Source organism: Lactuca virosa, chromosome 6 (assembly GCF_052849685.1).
Source record: "Lactuca virosa cultivar CGN04683 chromosome 6, Lactuca_virosa_CGN04683_v6, whole genome shotgun sequence".
NCBI lineage: Eukaryota > Viridiplantae > Streptophyta > Magnoliopsida > Asterales > Asteraceae > Lactuca > Lactuca virosa.
The window spans coordinates 233,926,650-233,951,538 of NC_136431.1; the positions used below are offsets into that span (position 1 = coordinate 233,926,650).

The 24,889-nt window shown below is 36.3% G+C and overlaps 4 protein-coding genes across 6 annotated transcripts; 3 read left to right on the forward strand and 1 right to left on the reverse strand.

Annotated features, from left to right (window-relative positions):
* Positions 1 to 4,389: 4,389 nt before the first annotated feature.
* On the forward strand, positions 4,390 to 6,809 carry LOC145120941 (uncharacterized). 3 transcript variants are annotated; one of them, XM_079056725.1, is made up of 3 exons: positions 4,390 to 4,672; positions 5,622 to 6,245; positions 6,355 to 6,809. In XM_079056725.1, the coding sequence occupies exons 2-3, from the start codon at positions 5,692 to 5,694 to the stop codon at positions 6,422 to 6,424; spliced, it is 624 nt and encodes a 207-aa protein (XP_078912851.1). In that variant the 5' UTR covers positions 4,390 to 4,672; positions 5,622 to 5,691; the 3' UTR covers positions 6,425 to 6,809. The 3 variants fall into 3 exon arrangements, with proteins under 3 accessions (XP_078912851.1, XP_078912852.1, XP_078912850.1); XM_079056726.1 differs by having other exon boundaries at positions 4,390 to 4,619; XM_079056724.1 differs by having other exon boundaries at positions 4,391 to 4,645.
* Positions 6,810 to 7,649: 840 nt separating this feature from the next.
* LOC145118614 (light-harvesting complex-like protein OHP2, chloroplastic) lies at positions 7,650 to 8,664 on the forward strand. Its single transcript, XM_079054309.1, has 2 exons — positions 7,650 to 8,174; positions 8,414 to 8,664. Exons 1-2 carry the CDS (start codon positions 7,762 to 7,764, stop codon positions 8,526 to 8,528), a joined length of 528 nt encoding a protein of 175 aa, XP_078910435.1. The 5' UTR covers positions 7,650 to 7,761; the 3' UTR covers positions 8,529 to 8,664.
* A 9,115-nt stretch (positions 8,665 to 17,779) lies between these two features.
* On the forward strand, positions 17,780 to 21,546 carry LOC145119312 (putative serine/threonine-protein kinase At1g54610). Its single transcript, XM_079054949.1, has 7 exons — positions 17,780 to 18,298; positions 18,498 to 18,782; positions 18,863 to 19,180; positions 19,425 to 19,646; positions 19,729 to 19,823; positions 20,166 to 20,271; positions 20,497 to 21,546. Exons 1-7 carry the CDS (start codon positions 17,867 to 17,869, stop codon positions 20,848 to 20,850), a joined length of 1,812 nt encoding a protein of 603 aa, XP_078911075.1. The 5' UTR covers positions 17,780 to 17,866; the 3' UTR covers positions 20,851 to 21,546.
* On the reverse strand, positions 20,971 to 23,948 carry LOC145119314 (DHHC-type zinc finger family protein). Its single transcript, XM_079054950.1, has 5 exons — positions 23,524 to 23,948; positions 22,579 to 22,764; positions 22,054 to 22,359; positions 21,733 to 21,966; positions 20,971 to 21,524 (listed from the first exon to the last, which is right to left on the reverse strand). The coding sequence occupies exons 1-5, from the start codon at positions 23,560 to 23,562 to the stop codon at positions 21,192 to 21,194; spliced, it is 1,098 nt and encodes a 365-aa protein (XP_078911076.1). The 5' UTR covers positions 23,563 to 23,948; the 3' UTR covers positions 20,971 to 21,191.
* Positions 23,949 to 24,889: the final 941 nt, after the last annotated feature.

Here is a 24,889-nt window from a genome sequence, read left to right on the forward strand (position 1 = left end):
TGATGAGTAGTGATTTGACCAGGTAAGGAATTAAGAGCGACAATAGAAGAAGGGGAGTCAAGGTTATGATCGTATTTTCTCATCATGACGGAGATTAAGTCGGAGAAGAGAGGTCATTGTCGATGAAATCTTTGAGCTTCCTTTTGATGTGTTTTTGAACGCAATTGATGGTGGGAGAATCGAGGAGAGTCATTGAGGGTTAACCATCGACGATTATGTATGTATGTGGAGTGTGTGTATATGTGTATTATGTAGTGTATGTATGTGTGTATTGTGGAGTGTGTGTGGGGGTTCTTTCTAGTAACGAGAGAGAGAGAGAGAGAGAGAGAGAGAGAGAGAGAGAGAGAGAGAGAGAGAGAGAGAGAGAGAGAGAGAGAGAGAGAGAGAGAGAGAGAGAGAGAGAGAGGCCCAAGGTGGGGTTTTATTTATTTATTTTTTAAAATAGATTTAAATAAACAAAATCAAATTTATATTAAAAAAGTATAAGTCTTTTTATGGGGATGAGAGACTATTTGTTAAAAGTTTTGAAACCACATGGACCATCTATGATGTTTTTTTAAACTTAGGGACTAGAATTCGGAAAACCATAATGACCATTTATGAGGTTTTTCATTATTTAATTAGTTTAAAAATAAAGTTTACTCTTGAACTTTCTAATTAATTGTTTTGTTAAAGTTAAATATTTGGTCGATGTGAGTGTAGGTATGGATGTGAATATAGGGTAAGTATGGGGCGGATGTTGGAAAGAGGTATGTGTGTGGATATAGGTGTGAGCATAATTGGTTACCCTCTCATATTAAAACAACAAAATAAGAACATCTGTAATATTTTGTTTCTATATGATATAAGCCCTAATTTCAATTGTCTAAAATGACTTCCAATCGAAGTTAAATGTTTCTAGGATGGTGAGATATAGGGATTGTGCATCAAAGTAATATAATGGTTTAGAACATCTCTAACCCTACACTAAACTTACTTTTAAACTAAAATGCTCAAACCTCACCACTAAACATAAAACTATATATAGTGTATATATAGTGATGATAAATAGTACTACCCCGGTCCCAAATTAATAGTCCACTTTTGAATTTTTAAATCTTTTTTCTTCAACTTGGACCTTAAATATTTTTATTTTTTATAGATAATACTTTATGCAAAATATATGAATAGATTGTATTTTAAATGTTTTTTCATTGTTATAATTTTTATCAAATAATATATGACACAAATAAAAATATTTAAGGTCAAAGCTGAAGAAAAAAGACGTCAAAAGTCAAAAATTGACTATTAATTTGGGACGGAGGGAGTATAACACTAAATATATTGTTACATTATATATCAACACTCTCTTTTACACTATATAAGTCAGATAAAACAGAATATAACTTAGAATATTTTTTTAGTGTTAACTATAATGGAGTGGGTTGGAGAGAATTTAATGGTTGCACTATCTTTCCATTATAATAATAAGTTTAGTATAAAAGATAATATTAAGGGTAAGATAGGTCTTAATCATAAAAACAAGCCAAAATTATATGTTTTGTTTTAGGTTATAATGTATGATGTTTAGAATACGATGATGTGTCGCACACATGTATATTTGTTTTAGGTTGCAACGTATGATGATGATTAGATTTTATAACATACATCATATTAGAATGTGTTTGGTTATAAGGATTCTCATAAAATTTTATTCTATTAGAATGTGTTTGGTTGTGAGGATTCTCATAAAATTTGATAGAATAAGATTAAAGATTCTTTTTTTTTTCGGACATGATTTTAATTTTTTTTAAACAGAAATATCTAATCTAAAAGTCATTTTAAGTAGTTAATTTCAAGTTTTTAGCTTTTATGTTTTATATTATTTTATACATTTTTAAAACTTATAACTATTTTTGTACATAAATAAAAAGAACTATATATTCCAACTTCCAGCTAGTTTTGCTATATATCTTTATTTTAAAAGTGTTTTATAGACCAAACACCCTAGTTGAATGTTGTCAAATTTTTCCGAAAGTCTTAAAATAGACTAATCGAACTAGTTAAGGTTAAATTTAAAAATGGGTAAACTTACGTCATACCCAAAAAAATATTGAGTTAAAATAAATAATTTTTAAAATTTTTTTTTTAAAATTTTATGTTTTTTTTAATTATATATATATATATATACATATATATATATAAAAGTTCTTATATATATAATTATATATATATAATTATATATATATATATATATATACATATATTTAAAATTTTATGTTTTTTAATTATATATATATATATATATATATATATATATATATATATATATATATATATATATATAAGTTCTTAACATAAGTTTTATCGTTTAAAAAGAAGTCCTGATCTTTAATTTAGTATTCATTTTTAATGAGTGTTAAAATATAGTGTTTTTGCTTGAATTTAAATATAAATGTCTAAGATTGCTATCCAATGTAATGATTGTTTTGATGCTTCTTTGCAAATTTGAAGATATTAAATTTGAAGTAAAAGCCATTTGTGTGCTTTGCAAGAAGCCACCTTCCTTTTTTGGCTTTTTGGTTGACAATGCCATTATAACCTCCATGAAGCCACCTCCCTTTTATCATTTTAAAAAAACCCATGTCAAAGGTCCCCTTTCTTAGCCATTCCTATTTTCTAAAGATGATTTATAAAAAGCACCAAAATAATTTAATTCTACTTTTGTGACCATGCAAATTATTCCCCCAACATGGTCTTACCCTTTACATTGTTAGAGTATCTTTACTAGTAGTATCTTTACTAGTAGTATCTCATGCACTGGAGGTTGTACTTATGATCATTTTGTGCCATGCCAAAATCATCTAGATACAAATGTAGGAAGTCCATAAATAAGAGTAAATTACATAAGGGAAAATGACTCTCGAGGGTAATTAACTTTTGCGTTTGTACTCATTTGGTCAATTTCCTTTTTTTTGTATTCAATATACCATCGAACTTGTTGTTTGCGTTCACCATAACCCTTTTGACCAGCTTTTGACCTGTGATAGCCGGTCAAAGGGTTATGGTGAACACAAACAACAAGTTCGATGATATATTGAGTACAAAAAAAAAGAAAGGGACCAAATGAGAACGAACTCAACAGTTGATTACCCTCCTGAGTCATTTTCCCCGAAAAGTTAAATGAAATTAAAGTTGCAAAATTATCAAAGACTGCAACCTTCTTTGGCTATAACGTATATGAAGAGCGTTTCAAAGGGGTAACCTCGTTAGAACATGGTCTATGTTATGCTTACTGTGGTTAGCTGCCAACACCTCTCTGCAAAAGGATATGACTATGTATGAGAGATATATTTATCAGTATAAACGTTTACATCAAGGTATATTATGGTGATGTGTCTACAAAAGTAGCACGATATTGTACATATTGATATTGTATCTTATCCCATGAATTCGATCTTAAAACTAAGTAAACTCAAAAATCACAACACTTTGATTCCACTCGTTTGTAGACTTGTCTAGAATCCATGATACGATAAATCATTTGATTGGAAATGTAAATGTAGTCATGAAATGCGTATGCTTAGTCGAGATTCCCCTAATAAAATATTCAAGTGCATTACAAAGTTGTACATGTATGAATAATGTTCTTTCGTGGGTTATGTTTTGAAGAGAAACAAGAATGAATCTCATAAAGTCATTAATATCAGTAGGAGATGACGTGAGATTTGCTGTAAATGAGTAAAGGGAAAATGAATCAGGAGGGTAACCAACTGTTGCATTTGTTCTCATTTGGTCCATTTCCTTTTTTTTGTACTCAATATACCATCGAACTTGTTGTTTGTGTTCACCATAACCCTTTGACCGGCTATCACATGTCAAAAGCCGGTCAAAAGGGTTATGGTGAACACAAACAACAAGTTCGATGATATATTGAATACAAAAAAAGGAAAGGGACCAAATGAGTACAAACGTAAAAGTTAATTACCCTTAAGAGTCATTTTCCCATTACATAATCGTCCCTGTAATTTGGGATAATTTGCATGTGGCAATGTACAATATAGAACTATTTGTTTAAGCAATGTATGATTGTAAAAATGAACGATCTTCACACATTTTTAAAGGGTGTTACGTTTTCAAAGGTAGTTATCTATTAAAAAAAAGGAATTAAGATGAGATAAATATCTTACTAAAGTTAAAAATGGTTAGATAATTGTTAATATATTCACTATAAGGACACAAAATAATATTATTTTAAATAAAATGATTTAGAAAATAATAAGCATTTTAATTCATCTTGGATGTTTTCATTTCATATAAATGAAATTAAATCGTGATATAGAAACTGTTGTTGTAGTTTAAAGGCATTGACTTTATATCGAAAACAAGAATGTAAAAGCATGTATCTTTACAAGTTATATTTGGAAGGAGAAGGAAAGGTTACACCATTGTCAAATCTTGATCTCAATAATTAATTAAAACTTTGACACCCACAACACAAAAACGTATTCACTATTCACCCCTTCGAATGTTTCTTCGAATCTCAGCTCTCCTCACACACCGCGGTCTTTCTTTCTTTCAAACGCTTTTCCGGTGATCGGAGGCTACCAACTATCAACTCCGGCGGGTGGCACAGACATGTAAGCTGAAATCGTTTCTCAGATCCGTGAGTCCTATTTTTCCTCCATTACATGTACGCTTTTCGTTAATCGAAGCATTCGAGTTTTTTAGGTTTATTTTTTCACACTAAACAAATTAGGATCTTGGGTATGTGGTATTTCTTTTTCTTCCCCTTTTTTTTTTTCATTTGGGATTTTATTGATTAGTAGTGACGAATCTGATTTTGTGATTAGATCGAAAATATTCTTGACCTTTTTAGGATTTAATTTCGATGTTCCACTAGAGTTTTTTCTATCGTATGGTTTGTAATCTTCGTTCGCCATTGATTTTGTCGTTAGAATATTTACAGGTTTTGAGGTTGATTAACTAATGCTTTCTTTCGCCATTGTTGATCTTTATTGTAGGCGACCATTAAAGCATTTCAAACAGCTCAATCTAGTTGATTTCACTAGATTCAATATTTTTTAGGTCTAATTGCCTAGGGAATAACAGTTAATTTCTTCTTTTTCTTTCTCTTTTTTGCAAATGGAAACAGTAATTCAATTCTTCTGTTAATAATTACGTCAATTTCGTTGGCCATAGAGCCTGATTTCAAGTGAAATGGTGTACACTTTTTGGTATGGAACTGATTTTTTCAATAAAATAGTCTTCTTCATGGATCCTTATAATTTCTTCCTAAGTTCAATGGTGAAGAACTACAACTATCTTCTCTTATCCTCTTCATTTGTTTGATTTTCTTCTTTAGAAATTCCTATTTCTTAATGCGTTGTACTTTGAAGGTAATTATGTGATATTTAATAATCAAAATTAGATAATCAGCTGTATAAAACATGGTACATAAGATAGTGCATAGATTCTTTATTTCTTTTTACCACTTCAAATTGCAATAATAACTTTTGATAGTGTCATAATGTGGAGTGTTTTCCCAAGTTTTGATTATTTAAAGTAACAAATGAAATTAGGGTGATTCTTTTTGTCTTATCTTGTACTATGTTTCCTACTTTTTGTTTGGGTAACTGCAGGTAGTTAATAAGGTGTAAAAGGTTTGAAATAAAGACACAAATTTATGGTGTGCCCAAATGAGAAGAACTGATGTTATTAGCAGTAGAAGGGGGAAGGTTTTTTTCTTCCTCAGCTTCAGGGTATAGCAACGGGCTCAACCTTCTATTTTTAGGTCATAAAAAAGAGGAAAAACCCATGAAAGTTACACCGTGGACCCAATACCATTTGGTGGACCAAGAACCCGACCCAAACCCAAACCCAAACCCAAACCCAAACCCTAACCAACTGGCTGCCAATAAGAACAACCGTTGTGGCTGCGGGTGCGCTTCCTTAGCCTGTTTCGGTCGCCCCGATACCAGCGCTGCCCGACCTGCCCGAGAAGTTGTGAAAACCGCTTCTGATTTGGAAAAAATTGAAGAAAACTTTGGTAACTTAGATTGTGTGGAAAGCGAGGAGGGGAATAGTAATGGCATAAACGTAAATTCTCTTAAAAGTAGCTTGAAAAGACGAGGTGTGGGTGTGGGTGTGAGTGTTTCTGTTAGTAATGATGATGAGGTGGGGCCCGTGGAAAATGAAAGAAGGAGTGTGCATTGGACAGATGTTACGGGTGGAGAACTTTGTGCTATTCGGGAATTTGAGCCAAGGTATCATTAATTTGAGAAGTTTAAATTTTCATTTATTATTAATCGGATAGAAGATTTGGAGACTTATTATTATTATTTTTGTTTAACTCATGTCCATGTGTTATTGCAGTGAACACAGTGATTCAGACGATGAATTTGAAAATAGTAGCGGGAAAACATGTGCGTGCAGGATAATGTAGTTTGAGATTTTAGGTTTGTGTGGTGCGCTCTTTTTTTCACACCAAAAGAGAGAGATTGATTGGCACTTTTGAAGGAGTAAGTAATGAAAAGCAATGGTCACATCATGTCAACATGCTGACATGATATACAACTGTTGTAAATGACACAATGGCTTTGTGTGTCTGATTGGAATTGACACGCTGAGTCATTGTTGTCATTTACAGTGCATATGATATGAGTGTTGTATCATGTCCGCATTATGATATGGTTGCTAACGAGTGAGTGAGTTCTACGCGCGAACGTCTGTTTATATTCCAGTTTTGTTTTCATTTGTTTTGTCGTAATTAACGTGGTTTTATTTAATTTTGTGATTTGGTGTTAATTTTAGAATTTTGAGGTTTTTTATTTGCTAGTGTTTTACTAGATTACCAATATATGGTTTTAAAAACATGTGTGTTTACCCTAAGTAGTATGCAACGTTTTTTTGGGTGGTGGCAGGAGTATGTAGAAAAAGTTTGAGCATATCCTACACTATATGTAGTTGAAAATTTAAAATGATTACATGGATTAATGTATGGTCTAAAAATGAAAGAAGATGATGTTCATTTACAAAAGGTAAAAATGGGTTAGTGACTAGGATAAAAAAAAAAAAGAACAACCTGTTCATTTACAAATAATCAGTGATTAGCAACAAAATTGTGACAGAAGTCACCTGATTCCAACGAATAAAAATTTATGTCTGTAAAAAAAATCAGTTACCCTTTACCACATGGTTATGTAGGTTACACAAATAAAAGTTACATCTATATCTACTAGTTACACGATCCAAAGTTGATAACATAATTAATAATAAATGTTAAAATAATCATAAATATTATTTTACCATGGCTTAGTGGGAAAATGAAATTCAATGATCATTTGGACGAAATATGCATGAAAATAAAGTTTTAGGAGCATCCGATCTAAATTTTTTGGATTTGGACAAAACCAAAGAGTTGATTTACGTAATTTACTGCAAATTTTTGTATGATAATATGTAACTTTAGGTACAAACACATTTTATGCTATTTAATATTATAGTTTGTACTAGTATGACTTATATAACAATAAATTTTATATCAATTATTAGGAATAGAATTTATATAAAACATTATTAATTTCCGAAATTTACCTTACTTTCTTTTTTTGGTAAGAAAGAAAATTCGTAGATGGCTAAAACTCTTCTGATATATTTCTCCAAGACTTGGCCACGCCTGATCCACATACACTTCTTATGATTCTGATCACACCCAAATCAACTCACTATTCCATCCATCTTTCTTAATCCCACAAAATTTTGCCAAAAATTCTTGGAAAAATGTCAGTTGCTTCAATCCAATGCATCAGAATCACAAATTCTTCGTTAAATCCATCATCACCCGCTTCTTCTTCGTCTACTTCTTCATCAATTGCTCCCGGATTTCAATTTTCAGCAAGCAAACGATCTCTAATTACCATAAGATGTTCTCAAGCTGATGGCCCTTTAAGAAGACCCTCAATTGCTACCCCACCCGTAAGACCTACTCCTCCTACGCCGACTCAGCCGAACCCACCTCCGTCTGTATCTTCACCGCCGGAGACTACGGCGGTGGGCCAGAATGTGGTGACGATGGAGTTTCAGAGACAGAAGGCGAAGGAGCTTCAGGAGTATTTTAAGCAGAAGAAACTTGAAGAAGCTAATCAAGGCCCTTTCTTTGGGTTTATCGGCAAAAATGAAATCTCCAATGGCAGGTTAATACTAAATTATCCATCTTTGTTTCTAATTTTGACTTTTGTGGTCAAATTGGTTATATTATAATCCATGCTTGACATAGATTCTTTCAAAATTAATGCAATCAAAGATATATTCGATTTCATAACCATGATTATGCTCTTCTGGGCTTTACAAATCTTGAAAATCAATTCATGAATGTGTCAAATTTGGATTTGAAAATATGATGAATTTGACTCTTTTTGCTTATTTTGAGCAGATGGGCGATGTTCGGATTTGCAGTTGGGATGTTAACGGAGTATGCAACAGGATCAGACTTTGTTGATCAAGTGAAAATCCTGCTCTCCAATTTCGGCATTGTAGATTTGGAATGAGTCTTTTCTCTATTCCTCTGCATATTACAACTTTCATTTGGAAATTACTTTTATTTTACGTATTCTATTCATGTAACTCCTTATGTTAAAAAAAAAGAAAAAAAAAAAGAAAAAAGAAATATAGTTGGTTTTGTAACCTTGTTGTTGGCATACTATAATGTCCACCCATTGGGCAACTCTAAAGAAGAAGACTAGGATGATGAACAAATAACATTTAAAGAACCACAAGAAATGAAGAAACATTTGAAAATTCGCATGAGGTATGTGAATTGTGATCCCTATGGCTCTTAGAAATTACACTTACACAAATTTTGTCGGAACCCAATTCATGTTTTTTGTGGTGCCTTTCGTGCAAGCAAATTGTACTTAATGCCGGTCTAGTCTCGTTCGTTTTGATGATAACAAACATTAAACCGTAATTGTATTAATTTAGTAATCAATTTACTTAGTATGAAGGTAATTAGTAATGATTATTTTGATGATGGATCGACAAACTAGTGCTTCAATTCTACTGAGAATGAAAGAGAAATAGTTGTGAAAAGAATTCTTCATCTTACTTCAATAATTCAACGAATATACATATATATACACATGAGAGAAATCTAACTGCCACATCTAACTCTAACTAACACGAAGACATAGCCTCTTATTCTAGCATAATCAGTTACAACTACTACTAACTATCAAAGTCAACTATGATGTTGACTTCTTATTCCAATACCCCCCCCCCCCCCCCTACCCCTCCCCTCAAGTTGGAGGATATGTAAAGAGACCAACCTTGGATGTAGCATGAAGATGATTATTTCTGGTTAATGATTTTGTAAGGATATCAGCAAATTGTGCATCAGTTGGAATATGGGATAATGAAATGAGGTCATCTTGAAGTTTTTCACGAACAAAATGACAATCAATGTCGATATGTTTGGTGCGTTCATGAAAAACAAGATTTTTAGCAATATGTATAGCATCCATATTGTCACACTTCAATTGTATATGAGTGATTTCTGAGACATTGAATTCTGCAAGCAGCCTACTCAACCATGCAAGTTTAGAACATATTTTGCACATAGATCTATATTCAGCTTCTTCTGATGACAAAGAAATAGTTGCTTGCTTTTTCAACTTCCATAAGATAGGACTGCCTCCCATCATGATAAAATAACCACTAACAGATCTCATTGTAGAAGGGCAAGTGTAACGTCTCAAAAATCACAACATATTCAAACTTTTCAAAACAACCAATTTACTAAAAGAAGTGTTTACATAACCATCGTTTTCAAAACATTATTCAAAAACATAGTCTCCCAAGATCAACAACATAAAAATCAGGATGTGCACGGTCACGCCTTCGCCTTGCCACGGTACTCTGAAGTACCTGAAACAAAACTAAAACTATAAGCCAACGCTTAGTGAGTTCCCCCAAAGTACCACCACATAAATATAACAATAAACAACATGCAAACAAGACCAGTCAGCCTAACTAGACCGCTTCGCAGGGCTTACAACCTATCTGGACCACTCCACAAGCAGTCGGCCCGATTGGACCGCCTCGTAGGGCCTGCAACCTATCCGAATCGCTCTACGGGCCACCAGCCTGAGTGGACCGCCTCGCAGGGCTTACAACCTATCCAGTCGTTCCCGGGTGTCTTGGCCTACAACACAAAGCAGGACCGCCTCAACCCAAACCAACATGTCGACATTTGCAACAAACAAACATGAACACAAAGCCGGAAAATATAGATAATTATACAGATCTAACGGATCATAACAACATACAACATATAGTAACCAGGATATCAATCCAATGGGTCAGCCTTGGTGCCTTCGACCTGTAAGTACAGTGAGGAAAACTCACCTCACAGTGTGACGAAAATCTGATCAATACTCTGCTCCCGAATACCGGCTCAACCCAATTCCTACATGTCAAAACATTTCCATTCTAAATTAATAATATTTCCCCACAAATACACTTGGTCAAGACTGGTTAAAGACAACAAGTCAACCGAGTCAACACAGCCGAGTCAACTCAGTCGACTTGACTCAGACTTCTTACGCGGGGCGTACTCCCGAGGTACACGGGGAGTACAAGCATGTTCGAGGCAATCGGGGCAAGATCTGTGTACACGCAGCGTACCCTACAGTACGCCCAGCGTACTTAGCCCTCCTCTTAGCCTATTAAGCACTTATTTCTTCGACTGAACACGTCCAATTGCAGATCCAAGGCTAAAATACCATCATGAGTCATAAAGTTTCCAACTTTATGACTTTGCATGGCCATTAAGTGCTTAAAACACAAAATCTCATCATCTTGATGCATTAAGACTTTCTATAGCATGCATGGAGTGAAACTAACCATCAAGACCACATTTTATGTTTTAAGACCCCCCATAAGGTCTGAAAGGATGACTTATTGATCAAGAACATTCCATGATCAAGAATCACCATATTTGGGACCAGAAAGTGCTCTAAAGGAAGAAATGGCAAGATCTACAAGATAGAGTGATAAAGTTGTGAACTTTTTACCTCCTGGAGGTTGCTAGCAAGTGTGGAATTCTATATCTAAGTTGTTTCCACGCTTCAACGTTCTTGCACCAACTTCTCCTTCTTTAAGAACACCCAAAAGTCACACAAATGAGCTCAAAACACTCTTTCTCACTTTGGGTTTGCTAGAGGGTCGAAATCTCAGATGGGGGTTGATGAGAGAATGATAAATGAGGCTATAATGGTGTTTATATATATGCACCAAACCCTAAAATTTAAGGTTTGAACTTCCTCCACGTAGCCTCGTGCCCAGTTCCTCGTGGAACTTCTGCCAGAATCGAGAAGTGAACCGAACATCTCGGTCTGATACAATGGAGACTGGAACCCCATGACGAGCAACAATCTCCCGAACATACACATCGGCCAACTTTTCGGCCGAAGAGCTCTCCCGGATGGCCAAAAAGTGGGCACTCTTGGTCAATCAATCCACGATGACCCATATAGCATCAAAACCCTTCGCAGTTTTCGACAACTTGGTGATAAAATCCATAGTGATATATTCCCAGTTCTACTTGGGAACCTGCAAAGGCTGCAGCTTGCCATGTGGCCTCTAATGCTCGGCCTTGACCATCCTACAGGTAAAGCACCTCTCAACATACCAGGCTATCTCCCTCTTCATACACGACCACCAATAACTTAATCTCAAATCCCGATACATCTTGGTGGCTCCTGGGTGTATAGAAAAGCGAGACTTATGAGCCCCCTCCAACACTATCTGCCTGATCCCACCAGAAACTGGAACCCAAACCCGACCACACCGGGTCAACAAACCCCCGACTATCAGTGAAAAACCTATTGATCTCGCCCATGATCCTTCTCTACTTCCATTTCTTCTTCCTAACTCCCTCTGCTTGTGCCTCTCTGATCAAATCCAAAAGCGGGGAATCAACAGATATCCTCATACACATATCCCCATCTGAAGATCCAGCCGACTTGCGGCTCAAGGCATCCGCTACCACATTCGCTTTACCCGGATGGTAAATGATCTCGTAGTCATAATCCTTGACCACGTCCAGCCACCTGCACTGTCTCATGTTCAGGTTTGGCTGGTCCATAAGATATCGCAAACTCTTGTGATCCGTGTAAACGGTACAACAGACCACATATAGATAATGTCTCCAAATCTTGAGTGCAAACACCACTGCCCCTGTGACATCCCCATTTTTACGGCCAGAAAAGACCGATTTCGTTTATGCTTTTATAATAAAATCAGATTAATCTTTCAAAGAAAAGAGTTGCGGAATTTGTTCCCAAAACAAAATATGATAAAAATTTATCAAAGAATTTCTTAAAGAAATGTATTTTCATTACATTACAAAACTCGGGATATCATCGTCAATACAGATCAATAGCATAAACAAAACATCATAGGCCACAAAAAAAATTGGCCTCAATACAATATAGGCCTTACAACATTCTATTTATTTTATACTGGCCGATAAATCCATAATCTCTCGTCAGATCATCCAACTATGCTTTTGACACTACCTGTAATACAAGAAACTGAGTGGGTCAGGCTGGGGAGCCTGGTGAGCATATAGGGTTTTCAACCCACAATAATAAGTTCATTATTTATTTTCATCAAATCATTAACCCGATTACCAATTCCCGTTATCCTCACTTTACGTCCCTAAAACATCTATTCTAAGGGTCCTAGCCTAAGGATTTTTCTTCGGGGTGACAACACTGCTTAGGGGATTCCTCAACATTACCTGTCAAATAAGGCAACCATGGGGGGATGAATTACATCTGGTGAACACTTAGTTCAAAAACACCTACAGGTTGCGAGCCTGCTAGCGTTCCACTGGACTGCCTAGAATAGTCCGTGGATGTCATCTATACTCCGCTAGATGACTAGATCTTCATAAACATCGAGGCCTCTCATCATTTTATTTCATCACACACCAACTATTTCATCTACCCATGTTTTACCCAACATATTTGTAGATATAAAATACATATACAGTTCAGAAATGAAAACGAAGTTTAAATCTTTCATACATCATAGATCTCAAGTACAAATTATTCATATATAAGGGTTAGATCTGAAAAGCTTAGATCTGAAGTGAGAAAGTCTAGATCTGAAGGAAAAAGTTCAGATCTGGAAGAAAAAGTTCAGTTCTGGAAGAAAAAGTTTAGAACTGAAAGAAAAAGTTTGGATCTGAAGGAAAAACTTTAGACCTGAAGGAAAAACTTTAGATCTGAAGGAAAAACTTTAGATTTGAAGTAAAAAGTTCAGATCTGAAAAGAAAGAGGTTCAGATCTTTCATCCAGCATAGATCTCAAGTAAATAGATAATATATATATATATATATATATATATATATATATATATATATATATATACACACACACATATCACATAATTTATATAAAATACTTCATATCTATGTGTAAGATGAAAGTGACTATACACTCACTTGATAATGGGTGATTTGGACAACACTTCGCTTCTTAAAACAATCTTCTTTGATGAAACCAGGAGGTTTGCTTGAAAACCGGGCTCTGCGGGGGCAAAGTTTCCAAACCGAAAAACTCTTTTTTCTTGGAGCCTTCGGGCTCTCCGAGGCTTTCTTCTAGTGCTAGGGAGGTTCCCTAGGCTTTGGGGGTGTTTTGGAAGGCTAGAGAGAGAGAGAGTAGAGAGTGAAAAAGAGTTGAAAAAGTGTGAAAAATGGGGCTGCACCTCACACCCTTATATAGGCGCAAGGCCTCGCAGTACGCTGGGCGTACCCTCGATGGTACACTGCGCGTAAGGGGCAGGTGTCGGAGTTTCGGTGGGGCGACGTGGCTGGCTTCGGACCGCAGAAGAAAAGAGATCGTTGAGCGTACTTCGGTCAACGCGGGGCGTACTCGTACGCGAGGCGTAGCCTCGCATCCAACTTCACAATTTACACCTCCGACTTCTAAAATTCGTAACTTTCGCATACGAGCTCCGTTTTTTACGTTCTTTATATCCACACGTAGGTGGGATCGTAGTCTACAACTTTTGTTTAGACTCCGTCGGTCAATTTTGACTCTGTTTTTAAAGTTATATTTTTAACAGGCCGGGACAGGAAAGTCCGTTAAAAATTCATAACTTCTTCATCCAACGTCAGTTTTTGTCTGTCTTTTTACTGTTGAGCTACTATTAACGAGACCTTCGATTCTCGTTTAGGTTGTGTCGGCTAAAAATCGTTCGATCTAATATTCGAACTCCGGGCTGCATACTACTAACCCGAAACTTAGAAAAATCATAACTTCCTCATACGAAGTCAGATTTGGGCGTTCTTTTTATGCACACTTCGGTTTAACGAACACTATGACTTTCGTTTAGATCGCTAAGGCTAAAAACTTCTCTATCGTAAATTCAGTATTTACGTCACGCAGTGTCGTGTCGGTTCTGTCGCGAAACTTCGACAAGTCATAACTTCTTTGTTATAACTCGGATTTCAATGTTCTTTATATCTCCGGAATCCTTGTCACGACGACTACAAATTTCTTCATCGATATTGGGCTTATCTGACATTTCATTTTTGACGCTTATTTTTATTATATCTTTACAAACAAGTATATAATCACATAAAAGCACATAATTCACATAATATTCAAGTAATTAATCTTTATTACTTTAAAATAGGTTACAACGGTTGACCTAGACTATTACATCATCGCATCAATGCTTAGCCTCGAAACACGGGCGTTACAGCCCCCAACTCCAGGTCATAAGTAAGGATATCCCGCCTCATGCGGCTTCAGTTTTCGCGAAACATTAGCAATCAATCGTCTCCTTTGCATAAGAACCGCCTCCAAACCAATGATGGATGCATCACAAAATACCACAAAATCCTCGATACCCTCTGGAAGGGTTAACACTGGGGCCTCACATAACCTTTATCGCAACGTCTCAAAAGCAACCTGTTGCTCAGGGCCCCATCAAAAATCCACTCCCTTCCGCGTCAGACGAGTGAGGGGTACTTCGATCTTGGAGAAGTCCTGAATAAATCTCCGATAATATCCCGCCAAACCCAAGAAACTCTTGATCTCTGAGGGTGATTTCAGAACCTCTCACTGCATGACGACCTCGATCTTGGCCGGATCGACCAAAATCCCATCTTGGTTAACGAGATGTCCTAGGAACTTGACCTCTCGTAACTGAAACTCACACTTCGAGAACTTGGCATACAGCCGTTCCCGCCTCAACACCCCCAAAATCTCTTGAAGGCGCTCCTCGTGCTGCTCTCTGATATTGGAATACACCAAGATATCATCAATTAACACAATAACTGATTGATCGAGCATCGGCCTGCATGCCCGATTCATCAAATCCATAAACACTGCAGGCACATTGGTGAGCCCAAATGGCATCACCACGAACTTGTAATGCCCATAACGATTCCGAAACGCGGTCTTTTCCACGTCCTCCTCTCTCACCCTCACCTGATGATACCCCCGACCTCAAGTCGATCTTAGAGAACCAAGATGCACCCTGTAAAGGACCATTAGAGGCCATAAGGTTGCCAAATTTATGGATTTATTCCATGCAAACTTCCACAATCATGAAAGAAAAACAGACAAGAACCTAGATCTAGTAACTTAAACTCCTAAAAGGTTGAATCTTGGACACTTACAAAGGTCCAGAATGTGCACAAGATGATGATGATGAAACCTCCTTGCTGGACCAACACTCTAGAACATCTTCTTCATCTTCTTCTAGCCACTAAAACACCAAAATGGATCCAAAACCACCAAGGGGGATTAGGGTTAGGTTTTTCTGAGTTGGAGGCTAAGAAATGAACCTTAAAACTGAGTTAAGAGGGCTTAAATATGTGGGAAACCCTAAAAGTTTGTGGGCTTAGGCTATAGCAGCTCTCACATTGTGAGCATCGGCTCACATCGTGAGAAGGGTCCTGATATGCGATCCTTCTTTGGTTTGTCGCGTCATGACCACCTATGGCTTACGTCGTGACACTCAGTTTTCTCCCAATTCGAATTCAACTTTAATTGATCATAACTTCTTTGTTTCAATTCCGATTCTAACGTTCTTTATATCACTGAAAAGTCTTGAAGAGCTCTACAACTCTATCTTATTACTTAGGCTCACCACATGCCGAACTTATAACGTTAGCCTTCGCAAGCGGCCCTACACATAATTTCCCCCAACCCAACCTCGTGTCCATAAATACAAAATTTCCAGGCCTTGATCCCATTGCCAACAATATCATCTTCCAATAAGGCCTAAACCTTACTTATTTAAAGCCCCAAATCCTACACATAATCGAATTACAGTCCACGATCCTGAATCACGGAACGATCTGAAACAGGGTGTTACACTTACATTCCTAATTTATCCTTGAGTGTTATATGTATAAGTTAATTGTGTGATAATGATCTAATCTCAACACACATGGATATGATCCAAAGACCAAACAAATTCTCAAAATACGTTGCAAAGCTAGTTAGGCGTTTTAGATGTCAGATATTCCTTTTCTTAAACTATTACCTCACATTGTTGCTCTTACCTACAATCTCTCATCACTTGCTATTGGACATGTATGCTTTTGTCACTTATATGCATCTAAACATAAATTGATAGCTAGTTTTAGTTTTGTGGAACATGTTAAAATGTATCATTTATTACTTATTTTCATAATGTATCACTCCTCGTAAAAGAACATGGAAATAACAATGTACTTTTCAAAAAAAAAAAAAAATTCAAAGTTCCTACTTTGAAATGAAAGGCCTTGGCATCATAAATTATTTTCTTGGTTTTAAGGTTCTCTATCGAATCCTCGAGTGTTTATCTATGTCAAGAAAATACATCTTCAACCTCTAATCTAGAGCATGCATCACACACAACTAGTTTTCTTCAAACACATTTAGATCATAATATTCGTTTAGCTACTAGTATAGGGCTTACACTTCGAGATCCAACTTTGCATAGCCAGTTAGTTGGCTCTCTAATAGTATACCTTACACTTTCTCGTTTGGATATTGCTTATAACATGCACATGGTTGGTCAATTCATGGTCGCCCTTAGCTTTAATCGTTACTCGTCAATGTAATTATGTATCATATTGTATCTTAAGGGGACACTATTTCTTGGTATTCATTTCTCCACTAACATCATATATATGATCTTTGGGGATATTCCAATGCTAACCAAGATGGAGACTTGACATATCTCCGCTCCATAATCGGGCTGACTGTATGTATAACTATAAGTTGTTCCTCATATTCTTGTACTTTGAAATTTTCAATCTTTTATCGAAAATTTCATCACTTGAAATACGCCTACAGTCGATGGAAATGCAAGTTGTTGTCCCATTAACTTGGTGTATTCAAAAGTTGTCTAACGTACTTGGACCATATATACCTATAAACTTATTATTATAAGTTGTTCGAGATAGTAACTAGCAGCCAAACAAATCACCAAAAATCTAAAATATCAATGTTTTGAACTACTTAATTATAAAGAACCATTATCATAGAGGCAAAATGAAACAAACACTACACTTTAAAAATTAAACGATTTTAAACAAAAACAAAAAAGAGCATCACATCGAATCACTCTCCTTTTGACACGTGTCTTGGATGTATTATAGAAAAAGGTAATCTTATGGCCGGCAACCGGCGGCCACATGGTCAACTTTTCATTCTAACCCTTCGAAACCAAATAAAAAGCCTGCATTTGTTTCATCTCCTTTGAACCAAATATTTTGTCTTCTGCAACTCCTTTTTCTTGTCAATGTCACCTTCAATCCACCACCAAACAGTCTGTCAAACATCAATTAAACAACCATAACATAGTTTTCTCCAATATGGGTTGTGCTCCTACAAAGCCCTTGTTGGATACATCCCATCAGGGTCTCCACAAATTGAAAATGGAAAATGGGTACGTTAGAGGAGGATCAAGAAAGTCAGTTTCCGGCGGCCGGAATTTGAGCAGCTCCGGCGGCAGTAGCAGCAGTACTGGTAGCCGGAAGGAGAAGATGCTCATGAATGGTAAAGAAGGGAAGGAGGCTGGAAGTACTGTTAGGAGCACAGGTAGTGGTGGTACTAGTAGTAGTGGTGGTGGTCGTGGCGGCAGTGACGGTGGTGTGGTGACGCGGAGGAGCAGTGTGTCGCCGAAGCTTGATAATTCCGATGAGTTAGTTGATGGGTGGCCGAAATGGCTCACTGATAATGTTCCAAAAGATGCTCTTGATGGATTGATCCCGAAGAGTGCTGATGCTTATGATAAGCTTGATAAGGTCACCACCATATATATCACTTTTATTTGATAATTATAATGCATGGTATCCATGCGTCCACAATGATTGTTGATTATGGACGTAGGAAACATAAAAACTAAATGAAGGGTTAATTGCAATAAATACATAGAAAAAACATTTGTACTTTTGAAATTTTATAGATTTAGCTGCTTAATTAGTACTGTTGTTCGTGTTATAGGTGGGGTCGGGGACTTATAGCAATGTGTACAAGGCTCGAGATCGAAAAACCAAGAAAATTGTCGCTCTCAAGAAAGTTCGTTTTGACACTTCTGAACCCGAAAGTGTAAAGTTTATGGCACGAGAGATCATGATGTTAAGGAAGCTTGATCATCCAAATATTGTGAAGCTTGAAGGTTTAGCAACCTCGCGAATGCAATACAGCTTATATCTAGTATTCGACTATATGCAAACTGATTTATCAAGGATTATTTCTCGGCCCGATGAACGGCTTACCGAGCCTCAGGTTCGATCTTTTTATTGCATAAATATCTTCGTCCTGACGGATATTAATCTTTTTTCTTCTATAACACGTATCGTTTTCAGGTGAAATCATATATGCAACAATTGCTTTCAGGCCTTCAACACTGTCACGAGAGAGGAATTTTGCATCGAGATATTAAGGGTTCAAATCTATTGATCGATAGAAATGGGATGCTAAAGATAGCCGATTTTGGGCTTGCAAACTATTACAATCCAAGAAGACCTGTTGCCCTCACAAACCGAGTTGTGACACTTTGGTATCGAGCCCCCGAGTTGTTGCTAGGTACGACTCATTACGGTCCAACTATCGATCTTTGGAGTGCCGGATGTCTCTTGGCAGAAATGTTTGCAGGAAGGCCTATTATGCCCGCAAGAACCGAGGTCAACTCAAACCATCCGAATCTTGATTTCACACAAACTTTCAGAAGTAGAATTAGATTCTAATTCCGAACAGAATCCAACAAAATGTTGGATTCTGATATGAGATAGAGTCGACCTCATATAAGGTTGACTCTACTTTAGTCAAGAGCAAAAACCAACTAAAACATTTTGCAGATTTCATGGTTGTTGAATTGATAATTTGCATTAAGTTTGTAGATCATAATGTAAGTTTATTCGCATTTAGGTTGAACAACTTCACAAGATTTTCAAGCTTTGTGGGACACCACCCGAAGATTATTGGAAGAAATTGAAGTTATCAACAACGTTTAGACCACCACATTCATACAAATCGAATCTTCGAGAAGCTTTTAGAGACTACCCGAGATCGGCATTGGGACTTTTAGCCATTCTTCTAGCTCTAGATCCGGTGTTTCGTGGTTCGGCTAGTTCTGCCCTCCAACACGAGGTAAACACTATACCAAACTCTTTTGTTTTGACCTTAAAGTCAATATGTTAGAATCTAAAAAGAAACTATTCGATGATTGTAGTTCTTTCACACAAGCCCATGGGCGTGTGATCTTAGTGGTTTGCCTGTGGTTAAAGTAGACGACGATGATTTGGCTCAAACAAACGAGCCACGAAAGTAAGTTCATCAAACCTTGACATGTTCATTTTAGAAAATGAATGTTGCTTCCTTTTAACCTAATAGACTTGATGAGAACACGACTTAATCCAGTAAGCTATATATAAGTCAATAAGTGTTCCTTTTTATCTAATACAAAGATAGAAAAAGTCAATGGGGGGAAAGTTAGCGAAATGAATGTGACACATTATTTGTCTTTTTTAACAAATTTACCTTATTTATCTAATTTTTTCATATCTCATAGTGTGCCATTATTTTCTCAAATGTTCTAAACATCATTTATTCAAACAAGATTCAATGGGGAAAATAAATAAGGCCTTAATAATATGATTTTCATAGCAGGATTAGAAAGTCGAGGACACGACAAAGGTCTAGAGCTCTAAAAGAGCAACGAAAAAAGGATCAAACTGTCGAAAATCCGAACATAGATTCGGCTTCTCCAAAAGAGGTACATTTTTATATTTTCACCTCCTACGGCTCCTTCAAGCCACAAACATTAAAGGTGCACAACACCTATGACACTGACAATGGCTATGACGCTGACAATGGCCAGACTTACGTTGATCCGGGCCCATCCCTCTTGGCCCGATTCAACTTCAACTTAACTTCAACTCTCTATGCAACTCATTTAAACATATATCATGACAAACGCATGGTCTCTTATGTTTTGTAGGAAGCCGAAAAGAAGCAAGAAGTCGAGATAAAAATCGATGAGCTTGTGATATCCAAAACAAGCCCGTTTTCGCCTCATGTGGGCCCAAGCCCAAGCCCAACGAAGGAAACCCTAGCTCCTCTACCCTCTCCAGACAATTTATACCAACGCTACAGAAGACAAATGAGTGAATCACACCCTAATGCAAAAATGAACATCAAGAATCGGCCCCCACTACCCGGTGCTAAAAGATTATCCGACAAATACGGTGGCATGATTGATGAACATCTGACCCATGTTCCAAGATCCTCTTCCACAAGAGAATATCGAAACATGGATCAAAGAAAACTCGACTTCAATCTACACGATGATTAGATTGATATATACAACACCAAGATACTATTTTTGTTTTTGTTATTTGAATTCGTTATTTCTATCTTCTTACCTTATATTTTTACATAAAACGACTAATTTATAACAAAACTACAAATACACTTCAATTCCGATTTTAAAGACCGGACCAAAACTTAAATAGTTACTATACACAAAGAATGAAGCCAGTTCCACAAGAACACACCAATACACCCATTACACAATCACACCAATGTAGAGACTCAAAATGACAATTTTACCCTCTCGGAAACATGTACACCATCCACACACCCTTGTAAGTTTTAACAAGCTATGAAAGGATTGAAATGTAAAAATGGAGGTTGTTAAAGTTCAATGGAATCATTCCCTCTGCTGCGTATTTCTGATTCAATATCTTCAATGTTATGACGTTGTGAGATCTTTAAAATATCTCCTCCAAAATCCAGATCATCTTCTACCTTCATGCGGCGGTTCTCCGGCGCACCACCATCATCGGTGCCGGAATCCCGGGCGGTGGTTGGCGGTGGCCGGTGGACTTCTTCTTGGATTGGAGCCCGGAACTTGTTCTTTGATGGCTTTATCTTTGTGCAGAAAACTTCAAGGAAGTTGTTTATGCAACCACGATTATAAACATTGTATCTGTTGTCTGATCTGTATCGGAAGTTTTCATAGGTTGTCTGAAAATAAAAAAAATAAAAACTGAAATACTCGTGAAAGTGGAATTATAAATTTTTGAAAAGTGATTATGTGACATAATACTTTGGATGTGCTTTTGTTGCTTCAAGTTGTCATAATCATTTTCAATAGTAACTTGAAGTAACAATAATCATATAATTTTTTTTTTTAAATAGTAAACATAAATTTTAAAAAGCTGTTTTACTAAACCTGGTTTGAAGAGATAAGGTAAAGATGAAAGCCAGTGAGGCCACCAACAAACCAAAGTGAGATAAAACAATAAGCCATTAATACAACTGATGCAGGAGACTCTTGCATGGCTTTCCAAACAGTTCCCTTCTCATCTCTCATCAAAATCTTGATATATAAAGCCGACATTGAGAATATGTAGATGCAAAGAAGTGTTGAGGAAGACACGAATAAAAAAAAGAAACGATAATTTCGCTGGATCACAACATAAACCATTAGTTTCATGAACAAATAAAAAAAATAAAAGAAATGATAGAAAGTATAATGAAACTGAAATCATACCAATCCAATGCATTGGCCCACCCAAGGGCAATGATGATCAAAGCGCTCAACACAATTGTTACAAATGGAACAATGAGAGCATCGAGGAGGGCGATAAAGCATGCATGTGTCACAGTATTTGACTTTGACCGAAACCCCATTGACCATGACTTCTTTTGTTCGTGGGAATTGTAAAGTCGGTGTTTGTCTTTCTCCACTTTCTTGTGATATTGATGTCTCGTATCGAAATTCTTCCTCCGGTGGATGCAAGTTCCGCGGTATAATTCCCGGATCACGCGCCGATGTAAGCAGAAGAAGCACCAAATCCTACCAAAATCAACAACAATGTCACGTCAGGTCAGAACAGAAAAGGTTGTACTGTGTTTGACATGACCCTGTCAGAATATGACATGACATGATAGGTTGTACTGTGACGGGCATGTCCTTGACATTACAGTACATGACAGGTTGTACTGTGTTTGGCATGTAGTGAAATGAATATAATGAGACAAATTTAAGTGCGAGGTGAGGGTTAATAGGACTAACGTAGATTGTAAATATGATTGCTGCCACAATGATGGCGTATCCTGCATTATATGATGGGAATTCATGGCGAAGATGTCTTCCAACAAATATACAAAAAATAGTAACGGGAACAATGATCATTGAAAAGGAGGCGAGTAGAGACTTGGCATCTGGACCGAAGATCAATCTCCCTCCAAGAAAGAATTTCTGAAAAGAAAAAGAGAAATTATGATATTTTAAATAAATGCAAAAGACCCAAATTGGAAAGTTGTTACGTATTTTTATTGAAGGGTAAGAAACAAATATAGAAACATATTTACCCAACTATGTGTGAAATCTAGTGTTTAGGTATCATATCAATTAATGTATGATACTAAAATTAGAAAAAATTATTATATTTCCATTTTAGTTGGATTCTTTCTAGCTGAGTAAATTGAATGTGCCTTATGGCTTGATTTTGACCTAAGCAAGAGGTCAATGAAACATGAGTTAGAGAGAAGTTGTTTTATATGTATAGTGTCTTTTCTTTTTATGATACAAACAAGGAAGATCACAACCATGATTCTCTTTTATGGTTACCATAGATAGTGATTTTGTAGCTACAAAGTTGATCTTTTTTCAAGTACTCATATCATTATGTATCATGAAAGAAGAAATTTAGGAGCCAATAATATCTGATATATAAATGCCAAGAAAACATGTTTAAGCAGCATCAATCATGTATATTGCACATGGGGACAAATAGAACCCTAAGGCCTAACCAAATAATCAACAAATGCAATCAGTAGCCTCGATTTCAATCAACAGAATAGGGGAAAAGTAGATTTTAAATCATCATCGCTAAACAAAAGCAATCCCACCAAATTATTCAAAGAAATAACTGTATCGGAATTATAAGCAGCAAATCTGAAGCTGAAGCAGATTACCAAAAACCAAATAAGTCAAAATCGAAATTTGAAATCTTACATTTCTCCCTTTCCAGACTTCGTAAACCCTCTTCGCCATGTGAAATCAAAAACCCAACTCGTAGGACAATTATGCGGGTAAAGAATAGAATATCTGGAACTTATTACAGCTCATAGTTCCCTATTCTTTCCGCAAGACCCACAAATGGAAAACTTCAGTACATAGTTTAGACAGCAGAGGGTTATTTCGAGAAGGGGGAAAAGTTAGTAATTTAGTGTGACGAAAGGGTTTTGTCAGTGGTTTAGGATCTGAAAGAGCGAGGAGATGGTCGCCGTCGTCGTGGTGGCGGTTTTGCGTATTGAGGGCATGTTTAATGGGGGGAATGTTTTGGGAAAGCAGCTTATTTTTTTTAGAAACAAAATCCCTCTCTCATGTCCTATTCACTCTGCAAATTACAAGTCGTTCCCTTGCTGTAATGACTAATCAATTTTGGCTTTTTGTTTATGCTAAATTGCTAAGTATATGGCTAAAGGGCTTAGGAGTTATGACCATGTTTACAGATGATAATAGACAAATATGTCTAGTTTAATTAGTATTTTTTTTAAGAAATAGTCAAAATTAATCTACTCATCAAAATACTCGATCAATTTTGTAAGTATTATTTGCGAATTGACGGTATCTCTATGAAATACTGATCTATGAAATACTGACGGCGTCTGCAAAATAATCAGTTTGTTTGATGTCACCTATGAATTTATGAAATGGTCAATAAATATGTTTTTTTTAATATAATTAATTAAGATTTTCTAAGATGTGTCCTCACATAAAAAACATTAATTGAACTATTAATTATGGAGAATATAACCATAATTAAATGTGAAATTCATTAATTATAGAAAAAATATTCTTCATAATTAATGCATTTCACATTTAATTATACTAATATTTCCCATAATTATAGAAAATTTTGTAACGACCCAAAATTATGAGGTAAAAATTTCATTTTTAATTTAACCGAAACATTAATTATCTTTAAGTCAACATTCAATATCTGTTTATCCAAATATTCAAAAGTAATTTTATAAGAAAACAGTTATTAGAGTACAATCCCAAAATCATCGTGATGCGGAAACATGGGTGGATGCGCTGCGATCAATACGGGGCCTTCCATTTCGAACCGGAAGTACCTGAAACCATAACCATAAAAACCGTAAGCACGAAGCTTAGCGAGTTCCCCAAAATACCACATATCATACATAATAATCACATACTGGGCCCCGACCCTTCGTCAGGCCTCGTCCGGCATCAGATCCTGTCCAACATCTGACCCCGCCCGACATCGAGCCCCGGTCGGTATACAGATCTGTCAATCTCCAGGCCTCGCCTGATATCGGGCCCCGCCCGATACACATCTAAACATATAACA